The following is an 18,265-nucleotide window of genomic DNA, read 5'->3' as shown; positions in this document are numbered from 1 at the left end:
GGACTGTGCTGCATTTGTCAGCAACGAGGTGCTCAAAAACAGGTGGGGAGTGGATTGGTGAATTATTACTCGGTTTGTTTGGTAAATATTTGGCAAGGACTGTGCTGCATTTATCAGCACAAGGTTCAAAAACAGGTGGTGAGAGGACTGGTGAATTATTTCTTGGTTTGGTTGGTGAATGAGAAAGGACTGTGCTGCATTTATCAGCACGCGGTCAGAAACAATTGGTGAGGAGTTAGGTTTGCAGTTTTCTTTACTACCAAGTTGCTTTTTGTTCAATATTGATGAAGTACTGCATTGCGTCCAAAAGTCGGTAAAGGCTTGATTGGTTTACGCGTGATGCCTCTGCCAATCGATAGACGCGATAAATTCAGAGCCAAATTGGAAACCGAGACACCAGCTTTCTTGTTTTGTTCTTCACATTCTCTGTAGAAGTCTAGTACAGTTAGCTTCGGTTTCGGACGCAAATTCTTCAGGTTCATTTCTTCAGTTTTGTTGCTGCAATCACTAGTGTCTTCGCTTGATTTCGGTGCTCCGCGCCAATTCATATACCCAAAACCAGGAGGAACTGAAGTTCCATTTGTGGATGGTGTTTTCTCTTCACAATTAGCTGTTAAAGTTCCATTTACGGCAGATTCTTTGTAATTTTGTGCCAAATTGGGAACTGAGGCATTGGTTATCTTATTTTGTTCCTCACATTTCTTGTAGAACTCTGACAAGGTCACTTTCTCAGTTTTGCTACTGCTGTCGCTTGTGTCTTCACTTGATTTTGGTGCTCTGCGCCAATTCATATACCCAAAACCAGGAGGAACTGAAGTTCCATTTGTCGATGGTGTTTTCTCTTCACAATTAGCTGTTAAAGTTCCATTTATGGCTTTACCATTTTGGGTCAAATTGGGAACTGAGGCATTGGTTATCTTATTTTGTTCCTCACATTTCTTGTAGAACTCTGACAATGTCACTTTCTCAGTTTTGCTACTGCTGTCGCTGGTGTCTTCGCTTGATTTTGGTGCTGCACGCCAGCTCATGTACCTAAAATCTGCATCTGGAGTAACTGAAGTTCCATTCAGGGCAAATCTTTTGCCACCACTATCATTATCAGTTGGAGCAGCTCCTAATCTATTTTGGGAGAGGTTTCTACCATCACCATCATTAGCTATCGCAGTAAATGAACTTCCACCACCCAAACTTCTATTTGTGCAAGATTTGTTACCATTATCTACCATAGTTCCATTTGCTGATGATCTTGTGCCATTATAATCACCCTCAGTTGTAGAAACTGAACTTTTACTTCCTGATAATCTATTATTATCACCCTCAGTTGTAGAAACTGAACTTTTACTTCCTGATAATCTATTATTATTACCATCATCAACAGTTGCTGCAACCGACGCTCCATGGGATGGTAAAGGATTATAACTACCCAAAATTCTATTTTCCAAAGATCTTTCATCCGTAACCGACGGTCCATTCCCTGTAGTTCCATTTTCGCAAACTCTGTTACCATCTTCCTCCTGAGAAGTGGCAATTTGTTCAAAACTTCCATTATAGTTGCTGCTACCCACAACCGATGATGGTGCTTCATTTTCATCATTATCCCAACTTTCTGTCGGACTTGGTGTGCTGCCAAATTGGTGACCAGTAGCAGCATTTGTTTCAATTGCATCGTGCTCATTTTGATTGGAAGTGTCCCAATTCTGAAATAAAAAAGATGATGAATGAGAAATGAGAAGATGATAAATGTTTTATGATTCTGAAATTTGTTGGAAGACCTCATGATTTACATGACCAATTATCCGAACTCCAATCATCCGAACTCCGACTATCCGAATCGCCGATTATCCGAATCACTTTCAGAAAAAAAATTATCCAAAAAAAGTCTAAGTGCGCTATTATTCTTCACCAGCAAAGCCAGTGTAGGCACATTGTTTGTTTTGATTTGACGGAGATGTTTACAAAACAATGATTTTTATATCTAAACTTGTACATAAGTACATTTTATTTATATTTAAAACATGTGAAAATGTCATGTTTCTTTCATTTAATTCAATAAAAAAATAGTGCAATATCAAAACGTAACTTTTTTTCTCTCCAATGGCAATTTAAAAAAAAACTCCGAATATTTGATTATCCGAATCGGTCCCGGTCCCCATTAATTCGGATAATTGGAGTTCTACTGTAATAGATATTTGGAAGAATGACATGTCTCAATTGCAAGGTTGTAGCACAAACGGTGCGTCCTGTAGAGCTAATAAATGCCACTGATGGTGCATTTACCAAATTCGCAATATACACCTAAGTCTGTTTTTACACGGTAGCTTGGTTCCAGAAGAAGCCGTGTAAAAAAAAAACTGTGTGAAAAAAGACATTGATCTTATACAAAAATGGGTGATTTGTTCCTAATCTCTAAAACCTATTAAAATTAGTGAAAAACAAGAATTTTCAAGAACAAGAATTCATGTTTATTTTAATAATAATTCCCCTAAATTAGTGCTATTCACATTTGCTTTGACCAGTAAAAATTGTTTGTACGCGCTAAAGGAGAATTCACTCAAATCTTTAAGCTAGTGTTCGCAAACTATCGATACTATCGATGGTTTCAGACTTTTTTCTTTCATAAATACTTTTTTGTGATATGAACATACTTCGCAAAAATTAAATTTGACAAAAAAAATTTAGGTACATAAAATTTCAAATCGTGCTAAATGGAATAAAATCGTGTAAAAAATTAAAAATATTCAATTTTTAAACCGTGTACAAAAAGACCGTGAAAAAACAGACTTAGGTGTACATCTCTCTAATTTTTTAAATCGGTTCAGGACGAATTTTTTGGAATTATTTCCTAATCAATGCAAGTTCTTAGTAAATAGTTTTCTTCAAACATGGAATTAGAATGCTTAAATCATCAACATAAAATAAATTTACCTCCGTGGGTTCTTCTTGGGCAGCTTGCGCCGAATTATCATTATGAGCCACTACATCCTCTAAAAACTCATCTTGTGCCTAAAAAAATAAGAGTAATTAAATAAAAGTACATTCTTGAGATATATGGTCTCGGATACACATCTTATGGCAAAGTCCTAAATATATATATATATATATATATATATTATATATATATATATATACTAATGAGTAACTTTATTAACTTCAAGCACTTCAAGTGTATAAGTGAGATTTAGAATTGTATTTAGAATTAAAATTAAAATTCAAATGATATTCGATATTCAAAAAAATATATATTTTTTTGAAATTGAAAAATTTCTTTTTTTTGATTTTTTGAAAAAATAAATAAAAAAATTCACGTCGGGACGGTGGTGTATAGTAAGATCACATATATTTATTTTTTACCTGAATTTAATGAAAAAAAATCCGAAAAACTTTACAATTTGTCCTTGTAGCTAAAAATACACGTAATTTTGGCGAGGAAGGGGGGGGGGGTCAAAAAACCCTCAAAAATCCGATCACGTAATTAACGGACTAATGGAATGTAAGGTGTTTTGATTCATTCTATTCGGATACATCGTTTTCTCTCAAAAACTGCAATTCGCACATTTAGCTCGGTATCTCCAAAATGGCCGGACCTGCCTTTGCCAAAAACTAATCACCACTACTTCCCTTCATTACGAATTTAATGTTCTTTAAATCAAGGACGGGAAAACAAAATTGCTGACATTATTTGCGATTCTAATAATACAATATACAGTCCATCCATAAACCAGAAACTTGATCCAAATATTAATTGTTAATACTATAATTTAGTACCCCCTTACCATAATTTACCCTATGCGAAGTTAATCTACATATATATATATTTATATATATATATATACATATATATATATATATATATCTTCTATATATATAAAAATAAGTCGGGTTTTCCTTCCTGACGATTTAACTCCAGAACGCACAAACCGATTTTGACAATTTTGCATTCGTTGAAAAGATCTCGGGCTCCGCAATGTTTATGGCTAAAAAAATTAGTGGTGCATGGCATCGGGCCCTAATGCAAATTGCTGGAACTTTACGCACCGTAATTGAAAATTCGAGTAATGACATTATTGAGAATTATCAGAATTATGGTTGCAATTAAGTCAACGAGCAATTCTTGCCGCAAAGAATAATGATGTACACGCACTGAATTTCACCATTCAATAAAAAATTGCTGTCGATTTGGTGACATACCAATGATTCCGACTGGTCTTCCGTTTGACTTCAAACGATTGCAATTTCCAGTTCGCAATAAGAAGTCGCAAGGCCAATCGCTTAGTGTTTGCGGGATAATTTTCAAATAGATTATTTAGAAAATCATTGTTTTTCACATGGGCAGTTACACGTTGCCCGTTCACGAGTTGGAAAACCATCCGCTTTGTTTGTGTTAACGTCAGCACTTCAATGAAACGGATAATTTGCGGATTCACTTTCATTTACTTAGAGAAGTTCAACTAAAAAACACTTCATTTTTTGTAATCGAAATAAATTCATTGCTGTTGTGTAATAAAATCAATTTTTTCCTTTTCAAATATAAAACAAACAAAAAATTTCTTCATCTTTCTCACGAAACTATCTGGTATGCGGTACGGAGTTCGTCGGGTTTGCTAGTATTTTATAAAAATAAAATGAATGCACCGAGAATAGCAAATCTTCAATATAATCTTATTTGTGACATATATGACTATGTTATCCAAAAATAGGGTCTACTACATTAACAATTATAATACTAACCTGACTGAAACTATATTCCCTTCTGTTCCTCCTTCTACCAAAAGACTGCAAAAAAAATCAAAAACATTAGCACATCAAATGTGTCCATTAAGGGGCACAACTAGTGTAACCGCCTAAAAAAAAGGTGATATTAAAAAAACTATTTTATCAATCATTTCAAAATTTTAGGAATATAATTATACATGTTTTAAGAATACATAGCAAAAATAATAATAGATTTTGAAGAAAAAAATTAAATATTTTTTAAGTTATTGTCGATCTCCAACGGCGCGACAAAAAACAGGCCCTTCACTGCTGCAGTGATTCCGGCCTTCTACGTGGATGAAATTTAAAAAAAAATTCTCGTTAAACTAGATAATATTGTCTGTAAAATGAACTACGATAAAGAACAAAAATAAAAAAATGATAAAATGACGGCGTTTTTTTTTTAAAAAGTCGAATTTTACCCAAAATGTTGGTCGTTTTTTGGACTGCCAAAATTCGATTTTTGATCCGATCAAAAAATCGATAGTTCATTTCACGGAGAACTATATATAGAACATGTAAAAAAAATTTGGTAGTGATCGGATTACTTGTTTTTGAGTAATCGCTGCAGCAAATTCGGAAAATGCTGTTTCGAGAAAAACGCGTTTAAAGATTAAATGATCCTTATACTATATACTATATATATATACTCTTTAAATGGATGTGACTCAAAAACTATTTAATATATCGATTTAAAATTTTGCTATGTTATTTTTAAAGGTATAACCTATCTGGAAATATGGTAAAATTGAAAATTCGATTTTTTGAAAATGTCACACTAGTTACCTTCCTCCTGGTTCTTTCGCGCCTCGAGTTTCCATTCTCGAGTGCCGGGAAGAGTCCCTCGTTTTCGATATCAGGAGCATTTTTATTTTTTTTCATATCGGCTCGCAAGTGTTTCGCAAAACTCATGTACCCGGTCTCTTCGTCCATGCCGTCAAAACTCGGGTCATCATCATCATCATCATCATCATCAACTCCAACATCAGGTTGCAGAGGATTGTTTTCATCTTGTGCAGGTTGAACTGTGTTACCTTGATCTTGTTTTTGGGCGGGTTGAACTGTAGTATTGCTTTGGTTTGTTGCAAAATCTTGGGCGGGTTGTCGTTGGTTCATGAACGGGGCGTACATGTCATTGTGGTAGGAGGCACCATTCGTCTAGGTAATGGAATGAGAGAAAATATATATATATATAATATAAATATATATATATTATATATATATATATATATATAATTATACTAGATGACCCTGCAGACGTTGTTCCGTACCCGCGTATACAAATCAAAAGTGCCAAATTTTTTAGTATCCTATCCTATACTTTTTAACGTCCCGTAGGGTAGTTATAGTAATGGGCCGAAAATCGAAAATGAAATTTTTTGCATTTCTCGACGAAGGTTTCTGAACATTTTTAAGGGGCATACCTCAGAAACTAAATAGATGCGTGTGTGTGTTTTGTATGTCCGCATTTTTTCGTCCACGTTTTCGGGCGCACGCGTCAACCAATTTGAATGGTTCATTTCCTATTCGATTCCTATTGATAGGGAGATGTGCTGATTAGTTTTTGGCAAAGGCAGGTCCAGCCGTTACGGAGATACGGAGCAAAGAGTGCAGAAAATACAAATTGAGTTTTTGAAAGAACGGAGTATCCGATTTGAATGATTCAAAAAACATTCGATTCGTAATGATAGGGATAATTCGTTAGTTTTAAATAAATAATTTCAACTTTGCATTTATATTTATATTTATATTTATATTTTGCATTTCAGTTTATATAATTCTTATAAATATTAGGTTGTCAAATATCTCCCTTCCGCTTTTTTGCTCTTGTTTTATAATACAAAAAGGCGGAAGGGAGATATTTGACAACCTATTATTAGACAATGTTACAATATTTATTTATAATAATCTATTTGAAAACATTTAATATTCCTCGAACATTTCGTTACGGTACGGGAAGTTCCAGCAATTTGCCTTAAAGCACGACACCATACACCACTAGTTTAAATTGAATTGACCAAAATTTTTTTAGAAATACGTCTTAGGAATAAACAACGCTTCCCGGGCTAGCTAGTATATATATATATATATATATATATATATATATATAAATGGAGCTCTCGATCAAATGACTCAGTAAAACTCGAAAACGGCTAAACCGATTTGGCCAGTCTTAGTCTTGAAAAATTCGTGTTAATCAGTAGGTTGTCGGAAAGGTGAGATATTATTTCAAAATCGCGCATAAAATTTACATTTTTAATTTAAAAATTTGTGTAGAAGCGTAATTTAAATAAAACAATGGACGGTGGCTAATACGTCAAATGTCAAACGTTTTTGAGAGATATTCAATTACATTTAATATGATGTTTATGAGAATATTATTTAATTATGATCAAATTGTAGTAAGTAGTTTTGTTTGTAGTTTTATTTATACACAAAAACGTTAGTAAACGGGCCGCAAGTGTTACTATAAACTCAAAATATCAACTTTTTTTTGAAATGTTAATATGAAAATGCACTTTTTGGCATATTTTTCTCAAGGTGCTCTGAAAGAACTCATTTGTATAAATTTATACTCATTGGTATTTATAAAACATTTTCTAGGTTATATTATTTTTTATTTGTTATTTCAATTCAGAACCTAAATTTGGTAACGATCAAATGGACATTTTGTCGAATAACATTTTCCCAGTTATAATTTCCCAGAATTTATCGAAAAATAGATAGAAATATATCAAAGTCCGGGGTTAAAAAAGTCCAACAGCAATGTGTCAAAAATCAGTAAAGTTAGCATTGTTTAACTACAATATTTGAAAGTAGAGGGAAAAAGATGTATAACCAGCTATATCTTTGATTCTTATGACTTTGCTATTGGGAGATAAACGGTAATCTTTGAAAATCCATAATAAAAGTATTTTCTTCCGTTGGTAGTTTTTTAGCATTAGTTAAAAGTGTAACTATGTTGCAAAATACTTTTAAAATTAAATAAGACATTAAACATGGCCGCTGCAAGTTACTCCGCCTATAGGGTAAAATGGTCTAGATAAGAAATTTTTGAAAGACATCAAACAAACACATTTCTACAATGATGAAGTAGCTCACAGTTTTACTGAACGTAGTCAGATAATTGTTTGTTTGATATGTCTTATTTGTTGTGATATAATAGGTTTGATTTTTCTAATACAATGAATATTTGCTCAAAGTCAAATTGGACCTTTGTACCTCGCCCTGCTCTACATATATACTTTTTATTAAATTTTGTATAAGCTCAGTAGAGTATTATTTACAATTATACACAAAATCTAGAATCCAAAAGAATCTGAAAATCTTAAAACGTAATCAATAAGTCGAAAGATCAAAAAAGACTTGGATTGGATTATACCATGTTTTCTATAGAAAGTGTATAAAACTTCCAGACAAAATATAGACAAACTAATGGGGTTTATTGTTTTTATAATACCTCATTGTATATAGCATTGAAACAAACACATCCTTATACACTTAAAGTATTAATATTTTTGATTCTCTAGAAATTGTTAAGAATATACCTTACTTAGCAAAACAACGTTTGCCGGGCCAGCTAGTATATATATATATATATATATATATATATACTTATAAGGATTTGTTTTTTACTTACATCTCTTAGCATTGTAGTAATCTCAAATCTAACTTGATTATCGAGCCTCCCAAGTCTATCCAAATCGGGTTCTTCAACAGGAGAACCCTCATTAGATATATTATAAGCATAGTACTTTTGTTCAGCCATTTTGTAAAAATGATCTAAAAACAAAACACATCACATTTATCAATTACTATAATATAAAAATATGTTGTTTTATTTTAAGGTTATGTCCGAGTTCTCACCTTCGAAATGTTTGATCTATTATAAAAACAGGCTACATTAAATTCCACAACCGCGTTTTGCTGATATTTATAAATTTTCGCTATCTCGGTCAACTTTTATACGAATTGCAAATTCTGCATTTTCAGTGAAACTAAACGATATAAACAAATTTGACAAGTGACGATCGCAACATGTTTTGTAGTGGGGGTAATGTGAGCGGAATAAAAGTCGATGTTAAAATTTTTGTTAGTCGAGATCGAAACCTAGGTTTGAGTCATAGATAAACTAGTGGGGCGCATGGCATCGTGCCTTAAGGCAAATTGCTGGAACTTCCCGTACCACAAATTATTTGATTCTGAAAAGATTAACATTTTTGAAATAAATTCACTCTGAAAAAATTAGATTTTTGAGAAACTATAAATTTTTTGAAGAAATAAATATAAATTTCAATATAAATTTTTTTAACTTTTTGAAGAAAAATTTATTTTGAAATATTTTGGAAATTCTGAATATTTTTTCAAAGCAATCGTGCTGCTTTAACTGCATAGAGACGAAATATCGAAGCGCGTAAGCGCCGCGTTGCCGTCTAACGGATAAACACTGGTACGGAACCCATAGGAATGTAAACAAAATTTATACTTATTGTTAAAATCTCTATAAAATATCTGATAATTTGATGTGCATATGTCTAATGATCATTTTTGACCGCCAAATGGCATTTTTTTTACTTTTTTCATTAGATCTCCGAAACCGCTAGACCTGCCTTCATGAAAATTTGATCAGTTCTTCACCTTGTCAATACAAGTAAAATGTTTTTTGAATTCAAATCGGACGCTCCGTTTTCTTAAAAACTGAGTTACCGTTTTTGGCACTTTTTGTCCCGTATCTTCGGAACGGCTAGACCTGCCTTTACCAAAAACTAATCAGCACGTCTTCTTATCAATACGAATCGAATGTTTTTTGAATTATTCAAATCGGTTGATCGGTGTTCCCGAAATCGTCGACAAAAATTTGTATCCGAACATACATACATAACCACACATACATCCATTTTTTCTAAGGTATGCCAAAATGTTCAGAAGGTTTTGCAACGTAAAGATATATACAAATTTTGATTTCGATTTTTTTTGCGATTACTATAACTTGCCCTACGGGAAGTTAGTAATATTAATAATAATAATAACAATAACATAATATACTTAAATTTGTTAAAATATCATAAAATAACCTAAAATTTGTTAAATAAAATAATTATATTGTAAAAGTATTGTAAAGATTATTAAAATACTTATTAAATTAAAAATAAATACTAGCAACAAACAAACTAGTTATATTTAAAAATAATTAACTAAATATAAATAAGGTTATAGTAAATAAATTAAATAATAAATGAATAAGTAATAATATAGCTAATATTATAATTAATTTAATTATATTAAACCTATAACATATTGACTTAAGCCTTATTATAATATTATTATACCGACGGCTTGTAAAATAAATAAATAAATAAATAAATATGGCTTGATTTTGCTTTGAGCTTAAAAAAATGTTCAAAATCTTCAAAAAAATCAAAATACAAAACAAGTCAAAACAAGTTCAAATTTAATTTTGAAAAGTCGAATTTTTCCAAAAATTCTAAATTTCTCATTTTTTTTTTAAAGTTTTGCAAAGTTGTTTTTAACTTCTCGTAGGGTAGTAATTGTAATGGGCCGAAAATCGAAAATGGAAATTTTTGCATTTCTCGACGTTTTGAAGGTTTCTGAACATTTTACTGGCATACCTCAGAAAAAATGGATGTGTGTGTTTTGTGTGTCCGCATTTTTTCGTTCACGTTTTCGGGCGCACGGATCAACCGATTTGAATGGTTTAAAAAACATTCGATTTCTATTGATAGGGGATGTGCTGATTAGTTTTTTTCAAAAACAGGTCCAGCCGTTACGGAGATACGGAGCAAAGAGTGCAGAAAATAGAAATTGAGTTTTTGAGAGAACGGATCATCCGATTTGTATGATCTAAAAAACATTTAGTTCGTTATGACGGGGAAAAGTGGTTATTAGTTTTTGGCAAAGGTAGGCTCAGCGGTTTCGGAGATACAGAGCTAAATGTTAAAAAAATGGCAGTTTTTGAGAGAACTAAGCGTCCGATTTAAATGATTCAAAGAACTTTCTGCTTGTTTTTACAAAATAATTGCCATCGAAAAAAAAATTGTTTCAATTTTTTTTTCAATTTTTTTTTTGTAATTTTGGATTAAAAATTTAAAAAAATACCCAGGCTAAGCACAGTCTAGGCGCCACCCTGGTACAAATGTTTACCCAAGTGCGTTTAGACTGTTTATGTATGCAGCACTTTTCCAATTTTGTGAAAACTATTGAAAAATGTGAACATGCCGCCAAGCTAAGCACAGTATAAGTGAAAATGTCGCACAGAATTATTTGTAAGTGCGTTTAGGTTTAGACTGTGACTGTACGGGAGCACTTTTTTAATTTTGTGTAAAATTAGGCAACTATTTTTTGAAATTGAATTAGAAATGAAATGACGATTGTTAATGTAATAATTGATTTATGATTTGCATTTGATTTGCTCAGATATAACAAACAAGATAGCAAAAATAATGAAAGTTACAACAGTATTTGTAATAATATATTTGAAAACGTTTAAAATTTCTCGAATATTTCATTACGGTACGGGAAGTTCCAGCAATTTGCCTTAAGACACGATGCCATACACCACAAGTTAATAATCTACTTTTCGATACGGCAAGTTCCAGCAATTTGCCTAAAGGCACGTTGCATTCACCACTTATTTGCTTCATCAAACATTACATTTACAAATTCAAATGACAGATTCATAATTTACATCTGATTTGCTCAGATATAACAAACAAGATAGCAAAAATAATGAAAGTTACAGTATTTGTAATAATAAATTTGAAAACGTTTGAAATTTCTCGAATCTTTCGTTACGATACGGGAAGTTCCAGCAATTTGCCTAAAGGCACGTTGAATTCACCACTAATTTGCTTCATCAAACATTACATTTTCAAATTCAAATTCCAACGGTCAAAATCCCCACTAATCCACTTCCACCTCTGGCAACACTTCAACCTTAACTCGTGCCCTCGTCAACTTCACGCGGCAGTTGCGTTTCGACTTTCAACGTTACGGCATCTCTTCGGCGAATGTCATTTGGTAATTTGCGTGCGTGTGAAGTCATTTTGTAATAGATAATAAAAAAAACAGATAGGCACTCGTTTTACAGTTAATCGGATTCCATTTATAGTGTTAATGGTTACAACAAATGGTTTATTAATACGATGATTTATTAATACGGACAATGTTTGTTGTCGTCGTCGTCGACGGTGGTGATACTGATACAGTTCTATGGTGAAACAAAATGACAGAAGTTCGAGACACTTTACCGAAGTCGGGACGTGTTAATGAAGGTTAGTAAAGGAATTATGTTTGTATTATTAATTGTTATTTATTAATGGTTTTGTGTGTTGTATGGTGTGTGGTTTATTGGTTTGATTTGGTTTTGTTGGATGTCTTGTGCAAATGTTGTGACGAACATATGTCAACATTAGTGTTTGCATAAGCTTAATGGTCGTTATTAATTTACAATTTAGCGAAAGGAAATTTAAGTTTTGCTTCTAATATTGTACAGGTTAAATTGAAGTATAATGTGGTTTCAATTGTCATTTTTAATTTGCTTCAGTTATTTAGCTTTTGTTTATAAAGTGACATGCGTAAATAATCGGTTTAATCAATAAGTAATCAATATATTAATTAACTTTTTGTTGGGTAAATTATAGTAATCGCAAAAAAATCGAAAATGAAATTTTTTATATAAATTTATGTTTCAGAGGTTTCTGAACATTTCGGCATACCTTAGAAAAAATTGATGTATCTGCATGTGTATGTATGTATGTATGTGTGTGCGTATGTGTGTGTGTGTGAGTGCGGATACAAATTTTTGTCGACGATTTCGGGAACGCGGATCAACCGATTTGAATGATTCAAAAAACATTCGATTCGTATTAATAAGGAGACGTGCTGTTTAGTTTTTGGCAAAGACAGGTCTAGCCGTTCCGAAGATATGGGGCAAAAAGTGCCAAAAATGATATCGCAGTTTTTAAGAGAACGGAACGTCCGATTTAAATGTTTCAAAAACGCATTTATTTGCATTGACAAAATGAAGAACTGATGAAATTTTGGGAAGGCAGGTCTAGCGGTTTCGGCGAGCTAGTAAAAAAAGTGACAAAAAATGCCATTTCACGGACCAAAATGATCATTAGACATATGTACATCAAATTACCACATATTTTTATAAATATTTTAATAATAACAGATTTGTTCACTTTTCTATGAATTCCGTACCAATGTTTATCCGTTAAACAGCGTCGAGGCGCGTACGCGCTTCGATATTTTGTTTCTACGCAGTTAACGTTTCGCGAATGCTTTGAAAAACAGTTCAAATTTTCAAAATATTTCAAAATTTGAAAAAATCAAGGTTTTCAAAAAGATCAATTCTTCGCAAAAGTTTGAAAAATATCAAAAATCGATTTTTTGAGAGTTCTAAAAAAAATTGAATCTTTTTTTAAAAATTGTAGTTTTTGGTATGAGAAGTACCAGCAATTTGCCTCAAGGCACAATGCCACGCACCACTAGTTCTGAGTTGCTGTATGGTTCATAATGTGAAAAACTATTTGCAGATTATTTAATTTTGAGTATATTTTATAATTGAACCACTTTTCGTAGGCCTATAATACTTTACTTTAGTATGTTCATTAGAACCATGAATTTTATCTCCATCCAAAGATTTATTAAAAATAATGCCCTATTTTTCTTTCAAAATAAGTAAGCTTAAGAATCAAGGCAAATTAATAAATTTAGTTAATTAAATGTCCTGAAATTTGTTTTTCATATATAATATATACACAAATTTCATGTAACGAAGTTATTTACGAGCATTTGATGATTCATCTCATCATCAGAGTAAAAATTAACACTTCATGTAAATGAACAAATAATTGAAATATTAGTTTGATTAATATATTTTTTAATTGCCCATTAAAATTTGATGATTACTTGTTAACATTTTGCGGCAATAATAATAGGAATTTGAAAAATTAACAATTTACACGTTTTTTACATTATTTCCACTGGTAATACAAAATACAAATATATAACTTACCAAAAGGTATGAAACTTCCTATCTTCCACCGCACGATTAATTAATTAATTATTTAACAAAAGTTTAATAATTATTCTCCTAAATTAATCTATATCAAAATTTCCAATATTACTTTTGTAGATGGTTTTTTGTTCACGACAAAATCTATACAGTACTTTGTTTATAGCAACCTTGATAATTATTTAGTTGCTAATTATTAAACAAATGAAAATAGAATAAAAATTGACATTCTTCATTTGTTGCTAGGGACTAAATAATCCGAAGTATTGTCAAGTAATAAAAAACAACTAGTATGTGTAAAATGTCAATATATTTTATCTCAAAAAATACTAATTGTTCTGTATAATATTTGTTACTATGGATTTAATTTTTATTTTATTATTAGCAGTTTTTTTTTGAAATTCGTATTTAATATTTTTGTGTCCCCTTGTAGTAAACATGTGTAAATGGATGGATGTAAATGTGTTTTGTTTAATCTCTTCTGTTGCGTCTGTTGTGGCCGAACAGATGTTTTTTCATCCTCGGTATCGGCTCGAAATTTTGTGTTTTGTACCTACAGCATGCACATATGCATATGCGACAGATAAAAGGAGATTTATTTTTGGTAGATAGGCACCGTGGTGGTAGATTTATATTCGTATTTGTATATCTTCTATATATATATAAAAATAAGTCGGGTTTTCCTTCCTGACGAAATAACTCCAGAACGCACGAACCGATTTCGACAATTTTGCATTCGTTGGAAAGGTCTCGGGCTCCGCAAGGTCTATAGCTAAGAAAATTAGTTGTGCATGGCATCGTGCCTTAATGCAAGCTGCTGAAACTTCACGCACCGTAATTCAAAATTCGAGTAATGACATTAGTGAGAATTATCAGAATTATGCTTGGTTAAGTCAACAAGCAATTCTTGCCGCAAAGAATAATGATGTACACGCACTGAATTTCACCATTAAATCAAAAATTGCTGGCGATTTGGTGACATACCAATGATTCCGACTGGTCTTCCGTTTGACTTCAAACGATTGCAATTTCCAGTTTGCAATAAAAAGTCTCAAGGCCAATCACTTAGTGTTTGCGGGATAAATTTCAAATAGATGATTTAGGAAATCATTGTTTTTCACATGGGCGCTTTGTTTGTGTTAACGTCAGACCAAAAAACAAAAAATGTGGTTTACCAAAGAGCACTTCAATGAAACGGATAATTTGCGGATTCACTTTCATTTACTTAGAGAAGTTCAACTAAAAAACACTTCATTTTTGTAATCGAAATAAATTCATTAATGTTGTGTAATAAAATCAAATTTAACCCTTTCAAATATAAAACGAACAAAAAATTTCTTAATCTTTCTCACGAAACCATCTGGTGGCGAAACGGAGTTCGTCGGGTTTGCTAGTATATATATATATATATATAATATATATATATATATATATATATATAACAACTAGTAGTAAATATCATTTTGCCTTAAGGGCTTAAATGATGAACTTTCTGATATGTATACATAATCAACTAAATCAATAAGAATTGAGATTCAGCTTTTTAGTCACATTGTTAAACTCTCATTTCGAAGATCAAATTTTTGTTTCCACTAAAAATAATCAAAATGTTTTCTAATTGATATATTTCAAACATATAATTATAAAATCTGCAATTTTATAAATGAAATTTGACCTGTTGAAATTTCACCTGTTTCGGTGAATGTGATTAAGTCTGGGCATCAACTGTAGTCAGTAGCTAGGCTATAGGCATAGATTGTGATTAAAATTGCTTAAGCAAAATTTGATCAATTTTTATAATTTAACCGCTTATCGTAGGCCTATATTATTTTAGTATGTTATTACAGACTATGAAGTCTATCGTTGTGCAATTCGGGTCACATACACACATACTGTTTTTCCAAATTAGTTCTCATTCGATTCAGAATGACTCGAAGCGTCGAGAACACATAAAATGCGCAAATCGATTTTTTTTCGAAAACAAACTTCTTCATTAATGTATGCGGGTATTAAGCCTCTCCTTCGATTAGCTCAGGTTATAATTTAACCCTTATTAAATACTGATTTGTTGGTAATTTATGCATTTGTTGCAAGTTCTTATTACACTTATGATTTGTCACTAAGTTCTAATTGAATATGATATATTTGTTGATTATTTATTATATATCTTGTTAGGCAGACTTTTGTTTTAGAAGTGAGAAAATTAAGTCCAATACAAATCTTGTACCCCTTCTACAGGGTAACAACCATGTGGTGTAAAAGCTCAATGCCATGAAGATTGCCGCAAATTATTAAAATACGCCCAAGCAGTTACTTTTAGTTAATTATATACTTTTTCATCCTTCATTTTAATTTAATAATTTTTGTGGTTCAGTTGTAGATTTCTAATATTTTATTTATTTTTTTCTACCATATTATGTTATATTAAAAATATTAAATACTTTGATTTTTATTTATTAACTGGATGGATGCTTGAAGAACTTATATATGTGTGCATTTTTTCCAATTAACCAATTAAACCAGTGTGTAAGCTCGCAAGGAATTTCCTCTATATCATTATAATAAATATACATACATACATTTATATATATATATATATATATATATATATACATATTTATAAATATGTAATATAAATCGTAGAGAAAAATACTGTAAGAGAATACTAATTAGAAAGTATGTACTCGTACAACAGCACAGATGATGAACAATTTGCATGAGGTCGTTAACATTTGTTTAGATTTTACACAATGTACATTATTAATATATATATATATATATATATATATATATATATATATATATATACATATGTTATGAACATGTACAGATATATTTTTTCGATTAACAATGCAAATACAACAATCATTTCTCTGCAAACTAAAAAATCAACAGGCCATGACGTGTAAAACGCATACTTTACGCTTTTATTATAATATATAAATATATTCAATATTATATATATATATATATATATATTATATGTATAATATAAACCTAATGTCCTGGATTTGTGTTTAGTACATTTATTTAAAATAATGATAAAATTCATTTATCTGCCAGTGTGTTTCATCAACACATATCACTATTTATGAAACAGAAACTTTATCTACATTTTTGTTATTAAAATTTTCACAGTATTTTCATAACAAGTATTATTTTGTTCATCGACGGATGTTATTACTATCCTATATAGAGTATACTAAAACACTTAATATTTTTTTCAATGTACTGAAACAGAAATCATAAACAATATTGTGATATGATTTTATAGTGAGTTTTTTTTGTCAATTCTATAATTCTTAAAATAAATTATATACCAAGTTGTTTAGAGGTTTATAGTCTATTTTTCATTTTATATTGAATAATTAATATATTCATCCAACAGAATAATATGTAAAAAAGCGAAGACAAAGTAAAGAAAGTTCCGCTTTAGTACTCACGCCACTTTCACAAATTATATTTTTTTCCCTAAGAACAATTCAAATAATCAAAGAAAGTTTTATGAAAGTATTCGTGAAAAAAGTAGTGGTATATTGGTACATTTTGCTTCATAAACAAAAATCTAAAAATTATCAAATTTTTATACTTCAACGTTTCAAACCTTCAAAACACTTTGGTATACGTTAGGAAAAATGGATGTATGTGTGGATACAAATTTTTGACTACGATTTTGCGAACATGATTCTACCGATTTGAAAGATTCAATAAACATTCGATTGATAAAGAAATGTTCAATTTGTATTGATAAGCAGACGTACTGGTTAGTTTTTGTCAAAAGCAGGCGCAGCCGTTTCGTAATACGGGGCAAGAAGAGTAAAAAAATCAAATATACTTATAAACAATTTTTACTGAATTAACTCCGATATATATTATTATTTTTATACTTTAGCAAAAAATGTATGTATGTGTGTGTGCGGATACAATCTTTCGTCAAAGATTTCGGTAACACGGTTCAACCGATTTGAATGATTCAAAAAACATTCGATTCTTATTGATAAGGAGATGTGCTGATTAGTTTTTGGCAAAGGCAAGTCTACTCGTTTCGGAGATACGTGGCAAAAAGAGACAAGAATGTTCATTCAGTTTTTGAGATAACGTAGCGTCCGATTTAAAGGATTCAAAAAACATTTTATTTGTATTGATAAAATGAAGAATTGATGAAATTTTTGGGAAGACAGGTCCAGCGGTTTCGGAGGTACAGAAGAAAAAGTAAAAAACCCATATTTGGCCGTCAGACATATGCACATCAAATTGAATAAAAAACTAGTTAGTATGGTATTTAGCCTTGAGGCAAGTTACATGGACTTCCCGATATGTGTAAATAATCGACTTAATCAAAAAGATAAATTAATTTATGGGTGATTAAAAGTATTTCGAGTGGATTTATTACACATTATTGCAAACGAACGAACGAACACGTTAACTCGGAGTATTTTCTAAAAGCAAATTTTAAAAATCAATAATTTT

At 31.1% G+C, this 18,265-nt stretch overlaps 1 protein-coding gene across 1 annotated transcript in view; it reads right to left on the bottom strand.

The window, feature by feature from the left end:
• The window catches only part of LOC113365646, a 35,495-nt gene extending 26,759 nt beyond the window's left edge, over positions 1-8,736 (bottom strand). The window contains exons 1-6 of the mRNA XM_026607156.1: positions 8,620-8,736; positions 8,393-8,535; positions 5,539-5,910; positions 4,729-4,773; positions 2,926-3,003; positions 1,265-1,697 (exon numbers count right to left, since the gene is read on the bottom strand). Coding sequence (XP_026462941.1) covers positions 1,265-1,697; positions 2,926-3,003; positions 4,729-4,773; positions 5,539-5,910; positions 8,393-8,521 — 1,057 coding nt within the window. The 5' untranslated portion in view covers positions 8,522-8,535; positions 8,620-8,736. The remainder of the gene's footprint in view (positions 1-1,264; positions 1,698-2,925; positions 3,004-4,728; positions 4,774-5,538; positions 5,911-8,392; positions 8,536-8,619) is intronic.
• Positions 8,737-18,265: the final 9,529 nt, after the last annotated feature.

The sequence above is a fragment of the Ctenocephalides felis genome, unplaced genomic scaffold (genome assembly GCF_003426905.1).
Source record: "Ctenocephalides felis isolate EL2017-DRISC unplaced genomic scaffold, ASM342690v1 CF-g0.4_SCAFFOLD_01170, whole genome shotgun sequence".
NCBI lineage: Eukaryota > Metazoa > Arthropoda > Insecta > Siphonaptera > Pulicidae > Ctenocephalides > Ctenocephalides felis.
This window is presented reverse-complemented; position numbering and strand designations above follow the sequence as displayed.